The following is a 17409-nucleotide window of genomic DNA, read 5'->3' as shown; positions in this document are numbered from 1 at the left end:
TTTACAGCCTATGGTACGGGGAAGTCTGTAAGGGTGTTAGAAGTTTATGAGAGTACTCATGTAAATAATGTCTGCTTGCTTTTCAAAGTCTGAGCAAATAGAATAGATAATAAAGTCGGCGGTACATCTGATGTCACCAGGATACTGCTGAACTGCGTTTTGAGAATTATAGGTGTCCAGTATTTTCTGAGCTTGACCCAAACTACAGACGAGGATATCAGGATCGGCTCTTTGCCGCTTTGATTTTGAGCGCGTGTCAAAACAATGAAGCTCATTTGAACAATAATAATAATTGTGGAAAAGGCGATTGCAATTCTGCACCAGTAAGTAACATAATTGAATGAATTGCCTAGCTCACAATTATTATTTTTCAAAATGAGGCTTATTGCTTTGACAGGCGCTCCGCAGTCGCTGAAACAATTAGGCCGTGCGCTCACATAAATTTGACAGAATCATTTGTCAACGAAACGTGACTTTGCATTATCAGGAAATAAATCACCCGAGGCGTAAAAAGTACTCAGAAATGATATTCAAGTTAAAGCAGTTTTTGATCAGGCCGCTCTTTAAAACTAGAATATGTGGGGGTGCAATTGAGTAAAAGTTAAAATATTTTTTTACTTCTTTCTTTATCTCAAATTTGATTTGAAACCCTTTGTAAATGCATACATTTCATAAGCTCAGCCGACACAAAGGATTCAATGAGAATCACTGTCGACGTCAGATTGCATCGAGTGTTTTGCCTTCATCGATGGATTGTGTCCTGTCAGCCATCTTCTGCAGCTTTTCTCATCTTCTGATGATGTCTAATCTAGGATCCACTCAGTAGTCTAACATGACAATAGTAGTATTACTGTATACATGTTGTATACTTACACATTTAAAATTTCAGAGGAAATAAAACACACTTTTACTTTCATCATTACATTATCTGTCAAAATGATTGCATCATCAGTTGCCCCACTTGAAAGCTATTAAATTATCAGTAAAAATGTTATTACAAAATCAGTCAGGACATTTCAATACACTATTGGGCAAGTTATTACATTATAGGATTTGATCGCATTAAATGCAAATTGTATTACAATTTTAAGTTATCATTGAAATGGACTCCTGGAAAACTCACTGAGGTCATTTAGTCGTCTCCGTTTGCGAGGTGCTGCCAGACTTCTCTGTATTGTGCGTCTTTGGCAATTTGTGTGCGAATACAGATGGAACAAGTCATCAAACAAAGCCTGTCAGAGAAAGCTTGAACTTTACACAGAACCCACCTTACATATTCCTCACTGATGCCAGTTTCCTCATTTACACATTTCACACCACCGTTGTATCGCAGGTGCCAACACTTAAGGTTCATGCTGTCGAAGAAGGCTTGGTGCAATGTAAGGCATTAACCGCCGAGCAATTTCTCTCGTTTATTCAATTAACCATTGAAGCTCTGCTCTAGTGAAAGTGTCCAGATGATCAGATGCATGATTTTAAATCCGTCTTTGTGCGACTGCATATGCCTGTGTCAGTCTACTTGTGTTTCATTGAGCCAACCAGCTATCGAGTCTAACTCAAACCCGTTAAATGAGAAGTGGAACTGGAACAAAACTTTTCAAACAAAGCCTGTCACACAAATAAAAGTCTGAAAAGGGTCATTTTAGTTCAGTGAAGTGACATTTTTTTCACCACACATTTCCACCTTATATAAAATTAAAATCTGGCGGGGTTCTTTTCTTCAATTTAGAGATTCATACAGACTATTTTGGAATCAGGATCTAATGCCGAATATGTCACTGGTGTCTGACGAAAGCTGGCGAGTGGAAGCGCTGCTATGAACTCATTTTTGACAACTTGCTCACAGCCAACGGACATATTTAATTTGGTTCTCTGTATTTGGTGAACTCTATAAGGACCTCTGGCATTGGATGAAAACATTGGTCTCCTGATTTTTTTTTTCCCCCCTCTTGAATCTTGAGTTCCTTTAGAGCTGCAGGAGGAAGAATCTTCAGATGTTACCAAAAGCAATCAAACAGGAAAAAAAAGCCCTTTAGGTCTACAGTTCAACAAGTCAATTCCACATTTGCCTCTGCACTGCTCCCCTCTCCCTTAGGAACTCGAAGTGTTGTTATTCCAAATGAAAATGAATGTCCTGGCACTCGATCTCAGCGTACCCAAATGCACCTTGCATTCACAGCATCCGCTCATGAATTCCCCCGACAGCCCGACAGAGCCTCACCCTCAATTTGATAACCGATTCCCTCCCTTACAAGTTGTTTGTCTGTAGAAAGCAGCTGGTAAAGCTTATTCCCCAGCGCTCGACAGATTTACTTGACTCTCCCTCATTCAATAAAAAGTTACACCCGTGCCTCCTTTTCTGCGCGACCTTGCAGACGCCTCGAAGCGGCGGCGAGGGGGGAAGAGATGGGGGCAGGAGGAGGTAAGGAACGGCGGGGGATACGGAAAGGTTGGGAGGAGGGGGACGGTGAGTGTTTGCAAAGCGACTCAGCGAAGCGTTGAGGATTCTTGCTGAGAGAGGCCCTTTGATGGGCGGCAGGCAGGCATAGTGTTTGGCAGGCCACAGGAGGCTGGTGGTGTACAGGACTAATGCGGCAGACACAAATTCTGTGATCAATCATGCTTAGCGGCCAACAACTGCGCTGGCAGAACACCCGGGCCGACTCAGGAGCTGGAATGCTGAGACAAAACAAGCCAGTCGAAAGTGCTGTGCCCGTGTCTTTTCCCTCCTGGGCGATGTGTGTTTCTGTGTGTGTGTGTGTGTGTGTGTGTGTGTGTGTGTGTGTGTGTGTGTGTCTATTTGTCTGGGTGCCCAGATGAGAGTTAAAATAGAAATCCTCTCTTTGAGTCTACTACTATATGTTTGTTTTTACATCTGGGTGTCTATTTTTAGTTCTTGAGACTGTATTTGCATGCAGAGGGAAAGCATACATCTGAGTGTATTCCTGTACAGTATGTGTGTGTGTGTGTATCTGTGTGCAAGCCCCAAAGCACCGTCAGCAAAAGACTGGAGTTGTGTACAGCCGATTGGCTTCAAGAACCCCCCCCCCTCTCTCTCTCAACCACTTCAAGTAAGTCATATCAGAGGAGAGATGTCTCTCGTACAATCGCTGACATGTTTTAATATGACTCTCAGCATCAGTTGAACATCTTGTCTCGGTGACTGCACTTCCCCCCCCACCCTCTGGTAGAGTGTGTGGGGGGGGGGAGATGATGGAAGGGTGAAAAGTGCGATCAGATTGGTGAGGATGTAGCTTTCTGAGGCGTTCATGTTCTGGTACCAGAATCCAACCTTAGCTTTGATATTGTGTTGCAGCTTCAGCTGTCACAGCCCCGCCGACGGGGGAAAGATCATACAGAGGAACCTTCCAAACGGACACCAACAAGGTTTCGCTTTTTAAAGCTTGTGAATATTCAGCAATTACGGCGACGCCTGAAACAAAATGAGCCCCGTTTATTACAGTTCCAATCCCTGTAGGTCTTGTAAAGCACTGGCTTTCAGTCAGAAGGATAGTTTTTTTTAATAGAGACACATGAAATGCTTGTGTTTAATAAATGATCAGATAAAGAAGTCAGTTCGGAGGAATCAGTTTTTATGAGGGTTAGTGAGCTGTCGCATTAGAAGTTTCCACCTCATTAAATTAACTCTAAGGGAAAATTGCCCGCAACAGATCATATATCTCTTATTTTGTTCCTCTCCACATAACTTTAGTCACATCCAACAGTCACTAGATACGTTTTTGGCTTGCAGCTTTTCAAAGTTAGATGCAGCCGACTTAAAGACTCTTGCAGAACTTTCAGTAAAAGGATAGAAGGAGATACGGAGTCAGAATGTACAGTAAATGCACTCAGAAAGTTACTTCTAATCTTTCTTTCTTGGCTGAGGTGGTGTCGAGTTGTCTTCCAGGAGTTTCACGAGTGTTGATGGTGCATTCTCGCACAAAGTTATCCTGGACTCTCTGGCTCCATTAACAAAAATATGCAAAATTGGTTTCAATGCCAAAGTCTTATTATGGTAGGGAAATCCCTGCGGTTTATTTTGGGTAACGTGTAAAAATAACAGCCGATATCAGCAAACATGATAAAGTTTATGTTCATATATGGTACAATAAGTTGATAACGTGTAATTATTGAGGTCATGTCCATATACACTGTATTGTATGATAAGTGGATATTGTAATTATTGTGACAGGCCTAGGTCGATACTAATTGCCTCAAATGATTTAGGTTGGGTCTGCGTTTTGTCTAAGAGCCTCTAAGGGGACGCTTAAGAAGACAGTCGGAGAAGGTTATTTGTTTCAGATTGCTTAGCTGGGTGCACTTATATGACAACCTTGTATTTGAAGTTTGAAGGTGCATGTTTGTCTAACTGGTTTCTCTTCAGCCAGGTCAATGCTGGCAAGCTGGAAGGCTTAGATGCTGATTACAACTTAGAGCAAACTCCCACAACAACTGGCCAAAATGAAGACAGAGAGTTAAAAGCAGGAGAGGGGGAACTTAAGAGTCTGCCGATTGCCATTGACTACAACAGGACTCTCCAGCCACAGCAATGCGTTTTAAATCATGCCTGCATGCAGCTCTTCCCTATCGGCCTCCATTTCTCTCCTTTGCGATTTACAATCTCCCACCTCTCTTTTCTCATTTCTCTCTGCTGCACCACTCCTTCCTCCTGTGCACTTTCACTTCTCAAACTATAAAACTATCTCAGTCTCTCCACTCCCCCTACATCTTCCCCTGAATGTTCTCACCCCCATGTCTGGCTCATAACGCCTGCTTTCTGTCGCATCGCCGCCACCACCAATCTCACAGTGTAATAGTCAGAGTCTGGTGCTGCTGCAGACGGAAAAAGGAGGGCAGGCAGCAGCTGGGGGAGGCGCAGAAAGGTACCAACCGCCTCCAGCTTCCCAGGGCTGAGGTGATTTTTAGCAGCCGGTCTGGCAACCGCCCACTCCATCCATTTAATCCAGTTAGCCGGTCCGAAGACTCAAAATTAAGTGATTATGTGGATTCATTAAGAATACTTAGAGTATGAGGGGGGGGGGGGGAGGGGGGTTGGGGGCATCTGGCGTGATGGTGGTGTAAAATCGGAGACACTGGCAGTCGTTATTGTTTTCTGACTAAGAAGTACTCTTTTTGTGTTTAATGCTATTATTGTTTTGCAATCTGCTTTTTCATGATATTAGTGAATGAACAGAAATAAAAAAAAAAAACAATAAAGTAAAAAATCCACACATGAAGGATGTGGCCCAGGATTTACGAAGAGGTGACAAAACGTGTCAAAACATCGCTCCCCCCTGCAGAGAGAGTAGCCCCGAAGTGCGATGTGTGGACGACTAGACCGCCGTGTCTTATGTTCCGATTACGTCACACATCTCTGAGGAGTCGGAACTAGTTTCACGTGTTTTGCAGACGTGAGGTAATGCACCAGAGTCCCACAGGCAGTAATAAGGCAGAGTAACTGAAAACTGAACTGACAATCATATTCATATTTCATATGATGTTCATAGCATCTACATGTAAATTAAGAGTGGTCAGGGAGAAAATAACAAAATACAGTATGTATCTTATTTTCAAATGAAGTTGTGATTTTAGTGCATTTTAGTAAAAAAAAAAAAGTGTTCAGTGACACAATGACAATACAATACGCACTTTATTTTCATATAATTTCAGTTCAGTGTGTTCAATGCCGAGTGACTATGTGCAATGCAAATACCTTTTGAAGTAGTTTTGATGCAATTTGTCCGCTGAGTTATCAACATGTGATGTACATATTAAGATTATCCAGGTGGTACACAGCAAGTTGTATTTTCAGCTCTATTTTTACATTTTCAGTAAAATGTAAAAATCATATCGTGATGTGCTTGCCAATACACAGCCCTACACAATCTGATTTGATAAAGTGAGAGAGAGAGAGAGAGAGAGAGAGAGAGAGAGAGAGAGAGAGAGAAATGAGACTCTTTACCGGAACATCTGGACTTGGATATGAAACTGTGAGGAAGAAACTGTCTGATAACAAAGCAGACATAAATTAGAGTATTGTAGGCTGTGGGGAAATAAAGCTTAGTACATGGTGACACTACAGTTCTTGACTGAACAGTTTCTGAAATATAAACTTACTTACTTGAGCCCTGCTGTCAGACTATCTCCTCCATCCACCTGCAGAACCATTTTCTGTGCGTTTGCAACATGCTGGAGGTGACTTGTCCTCCACACTGGGGACTTCACTATGCCTGCTGGCCTGGTATCAAAAACTCTAAACTTCAGCTAAGAAAGTTGAAAAGATACCCTCTTAACCAAGGTTATTAGATTAGATCATCAGATTGCTAACATGTCATCATCAATCATAATATCATCATATAATACAATTACAATCTCAAAATCCATCTTGGACAACTCCAACTATTTTACTGGAAGAAAACAATGCTGGTTCAGATTCTATTCAACCGCTTGCAGCTCTATCACCAATATTAAGCTGTTGAGATTACACTGCTATAATTTGAATTACCGCCTTGGGGTTGTGTGCCTCCGCCAACCGGTCAACTTGCCGTTTATATCATCATCATCATCTTTTGTGCCAAATTTGAAGATATTACTTCCAGGCATTCCTGAGACATCACAGTCATGGGAGTGGTACGTACAGACAGATAACCCGTAAACATAATGCTATAAAAAGCAGCTAATCTCACCAGTGTGTCTGTACAGCTTCAGAGAGGACGTCCACATCAACACAAAATGCTTACTGAGCCTGAAGGTCCACAATGTTAATTACACCAAAGCCCATATTTGGAGTTGTTCGTGCTTTTAAATAAACTGCTGTTTTCCCTTTCGGCCACTGCCTCCAAATAAGGATCATCTGGTGCTCAAACATGAACATTTATTTAAACCATAACAGGATATATTGTGACCGAAATACATTTTTTGTAGCTAATGTCATGCAACACAGTATTTTGATCTAGTTTATATTGAAGAAAATTGCTGGAATTGTTGAAATACTGAAATAAGTTGTAGTTGAAGTGGCAGTCAAAATACAATCACATGTTGCCTCGTCTGTGTATTTCAGCTCACCTCCTCTTGTCGGACTCAAATACAAAATGTTGTCGTAAAGAGTGCTGCAGGGATGCCGTGTTTTTGTAGTCCAACCCTCGAAGTTAGCGTTGCAGTGGTTCCCTCGACAAAAAGCCAAAAGGGATTTAACCATTTGATTTTGGATTATTGCAGAAAAAAAGCTATGTGGCATTCACAAGTTTATTATACTTACAAGTTTTGTTCGGCAAGATAATCTTCCCAAATGAGCACCACTTCCATGACTCTTTAAGCTTGGATACAATCGGCAGAAGCAAAAAGTTAATGTTACAATATAAACGTTTTGTAGTCTCATTTAGTCACTTGTTAGCAACCGCCTTTTTAAAATTCACGAGTGGGATTTACTGACATATTTTATGTTGTAAAAACACAACGTTAAAATATCTTATGCTTGTGTTAACTACAGACCGTATTTCAGTCATCTCACCAAAAATCTATTGAAAAAAATAAATAAAAACAAACATTAAGGGAACAGGAAGTGCAAAAGCGATAACTCATTTACGGACTCATTCCTGCACCACTCTTTTGGCACAGTTTTACTTTTCATTGACAAAATGTCGGTTTGCATAAAGTCAAACCGGTTTAAGCTCATTAACTGAACTTGAACTATTCTCTTTGAGAACTAACAATACGGATAGGATGGATCTTAGGACTCGGCAGCGCGTTTCCCCTCCTCTAGACCTTTCCATCCCCACTGACAAGACTGTAACAACTCCTGCCTGAAGCCTGCAGGAGCCCTAACTTTATTCTAGACAAGGAACTGTCATACAAAGCCCACAATGCAGCCACAAACACAAGCATGGGAGTTCGCTCTCCAAAAAAAAAAGAAAAAAAAAAAAAAAATCCATCAAATCTGAGCTTTCCTCACCCGGGGCTATGCTCGACTCTTTGCTCGACTCTTTGCTCAAACTTTAATCATCCCCTGCCTTGACCACTGCAGTGAGGCTGCTGAAGTATTCTCTTAAACTGAAACTTATCAATCATTCCCCCCAATTCTGGCATGTCCCACTATTCCCTCCTTGAAAATGGTTATTAATAATGGAGCTGCGGCCTGAACCATGCAGCCCATGCAGCGCTCTAAATTCTGCCACAACGGGCTACGTTCTCCTCCCTGAGACGACCTGGTCATCTGCTTCCGTTGTGGGTGGATTAACCTTCCGTCTCCATTCGGTTTCTTCTTAAATCTCTTCAAAAAGCATGTGCCTCACTGAGTGCTCTTGTCAAGTGCTTAACTGTGAACCGATTTTACACCATTCACTCGCAAGTTCCTCTTCTGAGCATGACACGAACAGCTAAATGCTTCCAGTTAAGTGTAACTGTCAGATTTCTCAAGTGAGACAGCGCAGCGTCTCCCTCGCTTCACACACCATTATTCACCCTCTTACATGTGACATGCCGTGATTAGAATAGATGGCTTTGCTTAAAGACGGGGGATTTCAACAGGAGATGTCAGTGTGACGGTTTTCTCCTTTGGAGATAACATGACAGACACATATTGGAAGCAGGTTCTTAATGTCAACTTCAGTGTCATCTAGAAAAGCAACAAGTGTAGCAGAAAACACACACATTCATGCTTTTAGGCAGAACACGAAACGCACTATTACTGTTGGTCACATGGCCTTAGAAATGCGGCAGTCTGTACAGTGAACGCAAGGAAGCAGGTGACATTGATCGTGGTAACACCCGTCTTTTCAATGCGACTCTCGTCATCGGATGTGGCAGATCGGAACTCAGCCGCGTCCGCATAGTGTCCACACTTGAAACTTCAAATGCAACCTGTCTAACCGCAGATCATTAGTGGTCAAAGGAGCAGCTGTAAAACTGTGGATAAACACATTTCATTTCCTTTAAATTAATCACAATAAAATGGTGTGTTGAATTTGAAGAACAGCCTGCGTTGCAGGACGACGGATGAGAGAGCATAGAAGACCTCAATCAATTCAACAACAGACTGTTCTCTCTGCTGCTGTCAGGGAGAGACTTCTGCTGCCTGAAGGCTAAAGCAGAGAGGATGAGGAGTTTCTACCCTTTAGGCCAGTGAACCAGTGACTTTCTTCAATCACCTGCCATACATTTTATAGCATATTCGGTATGGGCAGGTTCAAACTCAAACTTATACTGTTTCATTGCGTCACTCTTTCATTTTTCCGAAACGTACCGTTAATTGTTTTATCGTTTCTTTTTTGAAAAATATTTTTCTGTCTAGTATTCTAGTCTATTCTTTTTTTTAGTTGCTTTCTCATTAGGCACAAAAGCATTTCACTAAAGATAAGCCACAAGCAGACTCGTTAACCGATCATTAACACCAACTGACCACATCAGTGCCTTGCATGCCAGGGGCGCTGTGGTTGAGGTGCCAAACTAAAACGATGACCCGATTCACAAACAGGTTAAATCCATCATTTGCCACCTGCTGCAGTGTTTGAGCAAAACAGGCAACTGAGTCCCCAGTTCACCTCGTCTTGGAGGGGTTATAACCCCCGATGCTGCGTGCTTTGTTGTGGACACATGCAGCCACTTTCCCAGTAAGTCTCTACCGCATCAATTAGTTTAGCCGTAAGGTTGTCAGTTCTGTGTCTGCCAACTCCGTCAGGGTTTCCGTCAGTGTACTGCAGGCCCGGCGTAACGTGAGCGTGCTGTGTGACGACGAGTATGAATTCATCACTAAAGCTTTAGCTGTGAAGGTAGCAGTGCAGTGTATACAGTGTATTTGTCGATGGATAAATGCTACAACTCCCCAAGACACATACCAAGTGTCCTGTGTCTTGCTTGACAGCCCCCTGCAACCCTGCAGAGTGAAGTGAAGGGGGTTTAGCCCCGAAGCTACAAACAACTCTATCAAGGTCTGATCTTTAGGTGGACCAGTTATTCTCCTTCAATAATCGGTCAAAATACTTATTTTATGACGGTTACGTTTAAACTGTCGATTATTAATATCACACACACACACACACACACACACACACACACACACACAGTACATTTGCAATATGAAAACAAACTGGTATGTGTGACAGGAACAAGACAAGCAAACTGCAAATATGGACAGAGTAGATGCACGCACAGACACACATGTTGAAATCACAAAGCCATTTCATGTACCTACAGCATCAACAAGCTTTATTCTATTTTGGTTCAAAACTCACTTTAACATCGCGGCACACTGGCCAGATGATCGGTCTAAATAACTGACAGCCCGTCGGGGACTCAAGAGGAGACAATGCTCCTTCTGTCGGGGAGGAAAAATAGCTACGGGATATTTGATTAAGTCTGTGAAGCGCTGTGAAGATATTCTCTCTTGGCAAACATTTCACGTCAAACAGCTCTTGACAAGTTCCTTCCCTCTCGTCTATCGACGCTCTGTGTGCATCAGTGCTGCATTGGACTACTGCCCATAATTTACAACTCTATTTCAAACTGTCATTATGCAAAGCTAAAAAGAAAGGGTCTGCTGTTTTTTTCAGTTCACTGTCTGCTTCGTGAAACACATCATGTCATCAAAAAAAACCTCCTGTTATTTTGATGCTCATTACCAAGCTTGTAGTCTTGTCGTCTTGACAAAAGGCTGCAACAGATGTGTGCCGTCATATGGACACAACACATAAATCTGAATTATACGCCTTTGGGGAATGGCTGCTTAGCATATGAAACGGCTTCTCTGGTAGGGCAGTCAATTAGTAAGCTAGCTCCCTTCGCCATGCTACCCAGCCTTTGATTGCAATCATTCAGCACTTACTCTCCATTTCCTCAATTTGTCTGTGATCTCTGCCACTTCATTTATTTAATCAGAGCCGAGATTGAAGCTATTAGCCGCCCATTCTCCAGAGCTGACGAAGTCTACAGGGTGGGAACAGAACCAAACTGGAAGTAGAACTGAAACTTTCCAAAGCCAAAAAGACAACTGACCTTTTTTAATTAAACAAGGATGGATTCCAAAAACTATCAATTTGTAAGTGTATCCAATGAATTAGGAGCGCTATATACAGAAGGCATTGAACTGTCACTAAGCTCTTGGCAGGATAGGTATCCAGTTTATAGACATATTGGTTGTTGTTGGAATCGGAAGTTATTTTTTGTTTTTGTTGTTGTTATTTGAGTTTATACTGGCCTCAAACTATCCAAGATAAGGGTTTCCACAGGAGCTTGTTTATTGAACTTTTTGCCATGCTGTTATCCTGCCATGGTAGGGATTTGATGGCAGAGGGAGTCAAAACAAATTCAGTTGGTCCCACTGGCGTCAGTGTGATGGACGTATCTCTCTCTGCCGTAATTGACTGGTCACAAAACCCCTCCCCAATAATGGATTGTGTAATCATAGCTTGGCAACTGTAACTAGGCACAGCAGGTCTGTCAAGCTTTGGATTTTTTTTTTTTGGAAGCATTGTGCACAAGAGAGAGATACCTTGTTTATAAAGAGTTTCTTTCCAAAACCGAAAACACAAGAGCAAAAGTGCATGGAATGGATTGAACAGTGTTGGGCTCTAACATAAGTCCAGCTAACAAGCCGACTAGCCTCAGTGGTAATGCTAATGTGGTTTCATTTCCAAAGCTGAGGAGCATGTATACTACATTATTTTGTAGGGTTATAGGTTACATTGAAGGTGCAAAATTCAAGAACACGGGTCAGGGCAGAGTTATCAGCACTACGTATGAGCGCAGTGCAGAGTGGCGGCCATTAGCAAAAGCTAGTGGGACACACACACACACACACACACACACACACACACACACACACACACACACACACACACACAAACAGCGAGAGAGAGATTTAATTCTGCGATCAAGTAAACGTTACTCCACTATATCTTTACATAGCAAATAATTGTTTGCTGCTATATTTATGCACAGAATGTTGACTTACGCACCGTTAAAATACATCCATTGTGTGGTGTTTCCTCAGTGTGTGGAAACTGGTCCTAGATGCTAATGTTAGCAGCTCAGTCCTGCTCTTTAGTGGTTTGGTCCTCATCCTTAACGCCTTTTCCCCTGCAACATTAAAAGAAAAACAAACTATTTGAAACATATTTGAAGCATAAATCTTACAATCACCGTACATCCGTCTTGCCCAAGAAAGCTAGACAGTCAAACTGGGTTATGTTTAAAGAAAAAAAACAGTCACATTCTTCTTTATCGAGATAAAATCTGCTCATTTAAGCCGTCAAAATTGCTTTTCGTTGGTTAGAAATGAGAAGCCTGCTTTGTTATACCTGCAATAAAGGATCAATTGTTTAAACAAATAAAAAAAAACTATACTGGTAGCTCCATGGAAAAAACAGTTATTAAAAGTATTTTGTTCTAGTTTTTACAAGTTGTCTTTAGCTGTACTTAGGCCTGCCTCAGTTGTTAGTACTTTGTGAGTTTCTGTTAAGGGGTGATTTAGTCTCACCTGGTGAATTGCTCTGCTAATTGCCAGGGGAGGGGCCTGCACTCCTGGCAGACAATGAACAATCAGTAGATTGCTGTCCTTAAGCACTGCTGGAGGCTGGAAACGTCAGGCAAACGAAGGCTAGGGCGACTTTTTCAAGCTCGACGTTGTCAAGCAAAGACTTCTTGAGCATGTACTCACTGGGTTTTTATTGACTACTATGTGTTTGCATCCCATTTCTGTCCGTTCCTCTGTCCAGTGGTCACGTATACATCGGGTAATGTCACGTATACATTGGGTAATGTCACATATACATTGGGTAATGCAAACAATCTGCCTGTCTGGTGAAAGCTGAGTGCTATATTAATGTCTTCATGCCACAGTGTGAGTGACAACACACGGGAGTCTACAGGAACGCATGAGTTTACAGCATCATCAGTATAATGTGCACTGAACAATGCAGGAAAAGAACACCTTAACACACGGTGAATCATACTTTATAGACCCTTATAACACAAATAAATATGTATACACCATATATGTAGCATGTGCTAAAATGGAAATATCTACATATAGAGGAGACCTATACAAATATGGGGTTTCATTGAGGAGAGAGAGAGAGAGAGAGAGAGAGAGAGAGAGAGAGAGAGAGAGAGAGAGAGAGAGAGAGAGAGAGAAAGAATAATAGTTTTCTTTATGGTTAGCCATCATTGGAGGGATGATGACTGATTTGTTGTTTTTCCTCTTCAGTGAGGTACTTGTATACGTGCAACTATGTGAACCGTACTTTCTTAGAATACCTTCACTTCACCTTGTAAAACAGAAAGAGAAAAACCTGCACACCAGGAGCCTTTTTTATTTATTTATTTGTAAGTGTCTCCCTGTCAGTGTGTGCCTCCATGGAAAGTTGAGTGATAGCTGCAGACATGTGGCCACCAGGTAGAGGTACACAAGTTTGTGGAGGATGAACGTTTTTGTCAGTTTGCAAGTTTGTCCATGTGAAGGTCACTGGCTGTACTTACAAGTAACAAGCACATATAAGAATAGTAAAATTCTAATAACTGTATTTTATACAGATGTCAATCTATTGCTTTAACTTGTTGAATAAATATTATTACTGAAAATCGATGGGAATGATGGTCAAATTCCATAAGAGGGACCAAGTGTGCTCACATATGGGCAAAGACACACAGGTACAAGACAAAAATACTAAACTGCAGCACAAAGCAAGTCTGCACACTGTTTGGCTCCAAATAAAATATATTTTTTTTTCTTTTCAAGGCAGCATTTTCATCTACAAGTGTGAAAGAGAAAAACAAGCATTCAGAAATCAAATCAAATCCTTATCACCTGCTGGTCAGCAAACAGCAGGGAAAACTAGAATTACTGCCTCGTCGTTGAATGCCTCCGCCAACCAGTAAAGTTGCAGTTTTTAACATGTCTGTCCAAAAAGTTAGTGCTTCATAATGTTATCCTGTTAGACATTTGTGTGAAGTTGTCAAAGCATAAAAAGCATTCTTGAGTAATGACCAAAATGAGTTGACATTGACCACCAAATCAGTTCATCCTTGAATCCAAGTGGATGTTGGTGCCAGATGTAATACAGTTCCCTACAGACATTCCTGAGACATCACATTCACGAGACGGAGACATACATAAGGTCACAGTGACCTTTACATTGACCTTTGAAAACCAAAATCTAATCAGTTCATTCTTGAGTTCAAGTGAAAGTTTTGTGCCAAATTTGAGGAAATTCCCTCAAGGCGTTGCTGAGAAATTTCGACAAAATATTGCCTCAGGCCATGGCTGTCGCTCGAGTGGAAGCATAAAACTTAATGAAACCCAAGTTGTAATAATCGAGAATTGTCCTTTAAATTATGAACAGGAATAACAATTTCCAATAGGAAGAAAATGGATGCCTTGTGGCAGCAAAAGTCAAAAATGTCTGAGCATTTTGTGTCATTACCAGCTCATTAAAGTATGATTTCTTATCTTCGCTCTCTTTCCCCTCGCTGTCTGCAGGTGAGCGGGATCAATCCATCCATGAGCAGGAAACGTGAGCAGCGTGTGCTATTCATGGTGGTGATCATGGTGATCTGCTACCTCTTGTGCTGGCTGCCGTACGGCATCATGGCCCTCATGGCCACCTTTGGGCCGCCGGGACTGGTCACGCCCGTGGCGAGCATCATCCCCTCGGTCCTGGCCAAGACGAGCACGGTCATCAACCCAGTCATCTATGTCTTCATGAATAAACAGGTGAGTGTGTGTGTGTGTGTGTGTGTGTGTGTGTGTGTGTGTGTGTGGGGGGGGGGGGGAGACAGTTGTCTCAATTGTTTTCACTGTGGTTTGATAAAATGTAAATGAGTCATTGTTTCATTATTCATATCAGATGTTATTCCAGTGCCTTCTTGACACTGAATAATCTAAATTATGCACCCGTGTATGAATGATGAATAACAAGGTGTTTTTTCCCACATCTGAATCCAGCTATATTTGTTACAGATTTGAGGCAAAAGGTGTATCAAGTAGCATCACAAGGTCCAACATCCAGTTATCTAATGACATCGACAATTCAATAAGACAGACAGACAAATCAAATATATTCTGTAATCGCCTAACTCAAGGCTTTCATGTGATTCTAACCAATTCCTGGTAACTGACTGTTTGTCCAACCAGAAGGGTCATTTGCAATGTCATGAAGGCACCCATTGCCTGAAGTGTTGACAATTAGTCTCACAATGCTCAATTAACCTTGACCCATGCCCATCCTGATGAATCACTTAGGGAGTTCTTATCTTTAATTTGGAGCTCCCATTTTGAGCTTCTTGTTATAAGTGGCCTGGTACTATTATTATTATAACTGCTCTACTACTTTGTTACATTTAATCTCTTAGTTCATTTCCCATGAGGTATATCACTGCTAGCATTATAACCGCTGAACATATTTCTTTTTCAAGTTGTGCATTCCCCTAATATATGACTTGAATAATATTGATATTTCAAAACTTGGCTTCAAATTAAGCATTTTAAGGGTAAAAAAAAAAGAAAGGACAATACGCTTATTGGCTTTCCAGCGGAGTTAAATTTCAGCTTTTATAACGATTTTAAAGAAATGAGTGTTTTACACCGTGTTAATGCACTTTAGAGAAGCTTGTATGCAGATGTTGTGAGCTGCAAACAGAGGAAGCCCAGCTGTTTCCCTCTTTGAGCAAAGCAAAGATGCTACTGGCTGTAGCTTTATATTTAGATATCTAGCAAACTCATCTCATCTAACTATCCTCCAGAAAGCAAAAAAGCTTATTTCCCAAAACTAAATAAGAAACAAACTAAATTTAAAAACATACATCTTTAGGTTTCATTTATTAAGAGTTTAACAATTAAAAACTCATCTAACCTGCGTCATCGGGACTGTGTGGGTGCGGTGGTTTGATCGGATTTGATTGACAGACACCAAACAATGTATTGATGATTGCTGTTGGGGCATAGAGAGAATTTCAGCATATTTAATAAAAATCTTTTAGAAGAAAATTACCAACCCAAACTTTTCTGCTCCAACTTTTGCAGAATATGATAAACTTTTTGGGCCATCAGCTTCTAAACTACACAACGCTGGCCCTGCTCAGCCTTGTTTGGCCGGAGGGCCAGAGAGACAGGATGAAAGTTAAAAGGCAGTCAGGGTTGGGACGTGAACCCCAGCATCAGACACGTTTCATCAGTCATTCCTTGTGCTATGCCACTAGTGGCCAACCACATCTGATTTTAGATGCACATACATACATACTGAATTATTGATTAAGGACTGTGGGACACAAAGCCTTTGTATGCAAATAATTAAATCACAGCAGACCTAGTGTCACATTATTGTGCGACTCGGGCTTTGTTTGCGATGTTAAATTGAATCCGCAGAATGATGGAAACAAGCAGGTTTTCTTGTTTGAATCATTCAGTTGGAACATTTTTATTTGGCAATTTCAGGTTCAGGCAAGACAGAGTTTCAGAGTCTAGAACAATGGTTGAAATGGATCAATTTGATTAGACAATTATTCTAGCAAAGGATTTTGGTGAATTCAAACCAGATTTAGTGTGACACATTGCCTAACCAATAGGAGCACAACTCAATCAGTCAATCAGGTTTATGTATACAGCACATTACAGACAACAGGCGTAGAAATACAAAGTTTGGACCCAAAATAATATGCATAGATGATAGGTATTGTACATTTGGATAACTCCAGTTATATTTCCAGACGTCTTTATTTAATGGTGTTTTCTATCTCACTGATTAATTGTATTTAAATAACTTGCTTCACTGTAGAGCTTTAAACATAGCTGCTACAGTTCACTGCTTTAGCAGCTACAGCAATTGAGTCCTGAAAGTAGTTTGAAACAAATTTGTTAATAACTTCAGAGTTTGATCACTCACTTATTACTTTATTAAGATTGTTTACCAAGGCTGGATTACCAACTGGGCCCTAGACCCTTATTGGACGTGAGGGTTAAGATACATCTAAGAGGACACTGCTTGATTTAAACAAAACAAAAAATGACATTCCATAAAATTGCTTTTGTTTGTTTTATTTGTGAAATTATGGATCATTTTACCTCATCAGGCCTCTAAAATCATGTGAAAAAAGGGGGAAAAAAAAGAAGACTCTTTGGTTTAATTGTTGAAAAGTGAAAAACAAACTGAAGATATAACCTGTGATTAAGTGCCGCACAATATAAACTGCAACAATAATAGTGGAACAATGTATTATTAACTTATTTTGAAGTGAAAGTCAAATTGCCACAAAAGAATCATGATTTACTAAATCATATATAACGCTCCGAATGGAGAGGCCCGGGGGCCTCCTTGAAGGTTAATCCAGTTCCTTTGTTTACACGCTTCCTCATTAACTTTGCTTGCTGCCTTTTCTTTAGTCTTAAAGCCTACATTAATCATTGACATGCCAATATCC

General features: G+C 41.0%; 1 protein-coding gene across 1 annotated transcript in view; it reads left to right on the top strand.

Annotated features, from left to right (window-relative positions):
* The window catches only part of LOC137892755 (vertebrate ancient opsin-like), a 51578-nt gene that overhangs the window by 23185 nt on the left and 10984 nt on the right, over nucleotides 1-17409 (top strand). Inside the window, exon 3 of the mRNA XM_068738118.1 lies at nucleotides 14474-14707. Coding sequence (XP_068594219.1) covers nucleotides 14474-14707 — 234 coding nt within the window. The remainder of the gene's footprint in view (nucleotides 1-14473; nucleotides 14708-17409) is intronic.

The sequence above is a fragment of the Cebidichthys violaceus genome, unplaced genomic scaffold (genome assembly GCF_023349555.1).
Source record: "Cebidichthys violaceus isolate CVI_PGR_0920_01 unplaced genomic scaffold, fCebVio1.0.p SCAF_8, whole genome shotgun sequence".
NCBI lineage: Eukaryota > Metazoa > Chordata > Actinopteri > Perciformes > Stichaeidae > Cebidichthys > Cebidichthys violaceus.
The sequence above is the reverse complement of the archived record's forward strand: the minus strand, read 5'-3'. Positions and strand labels throughout refer to the sequence as shown.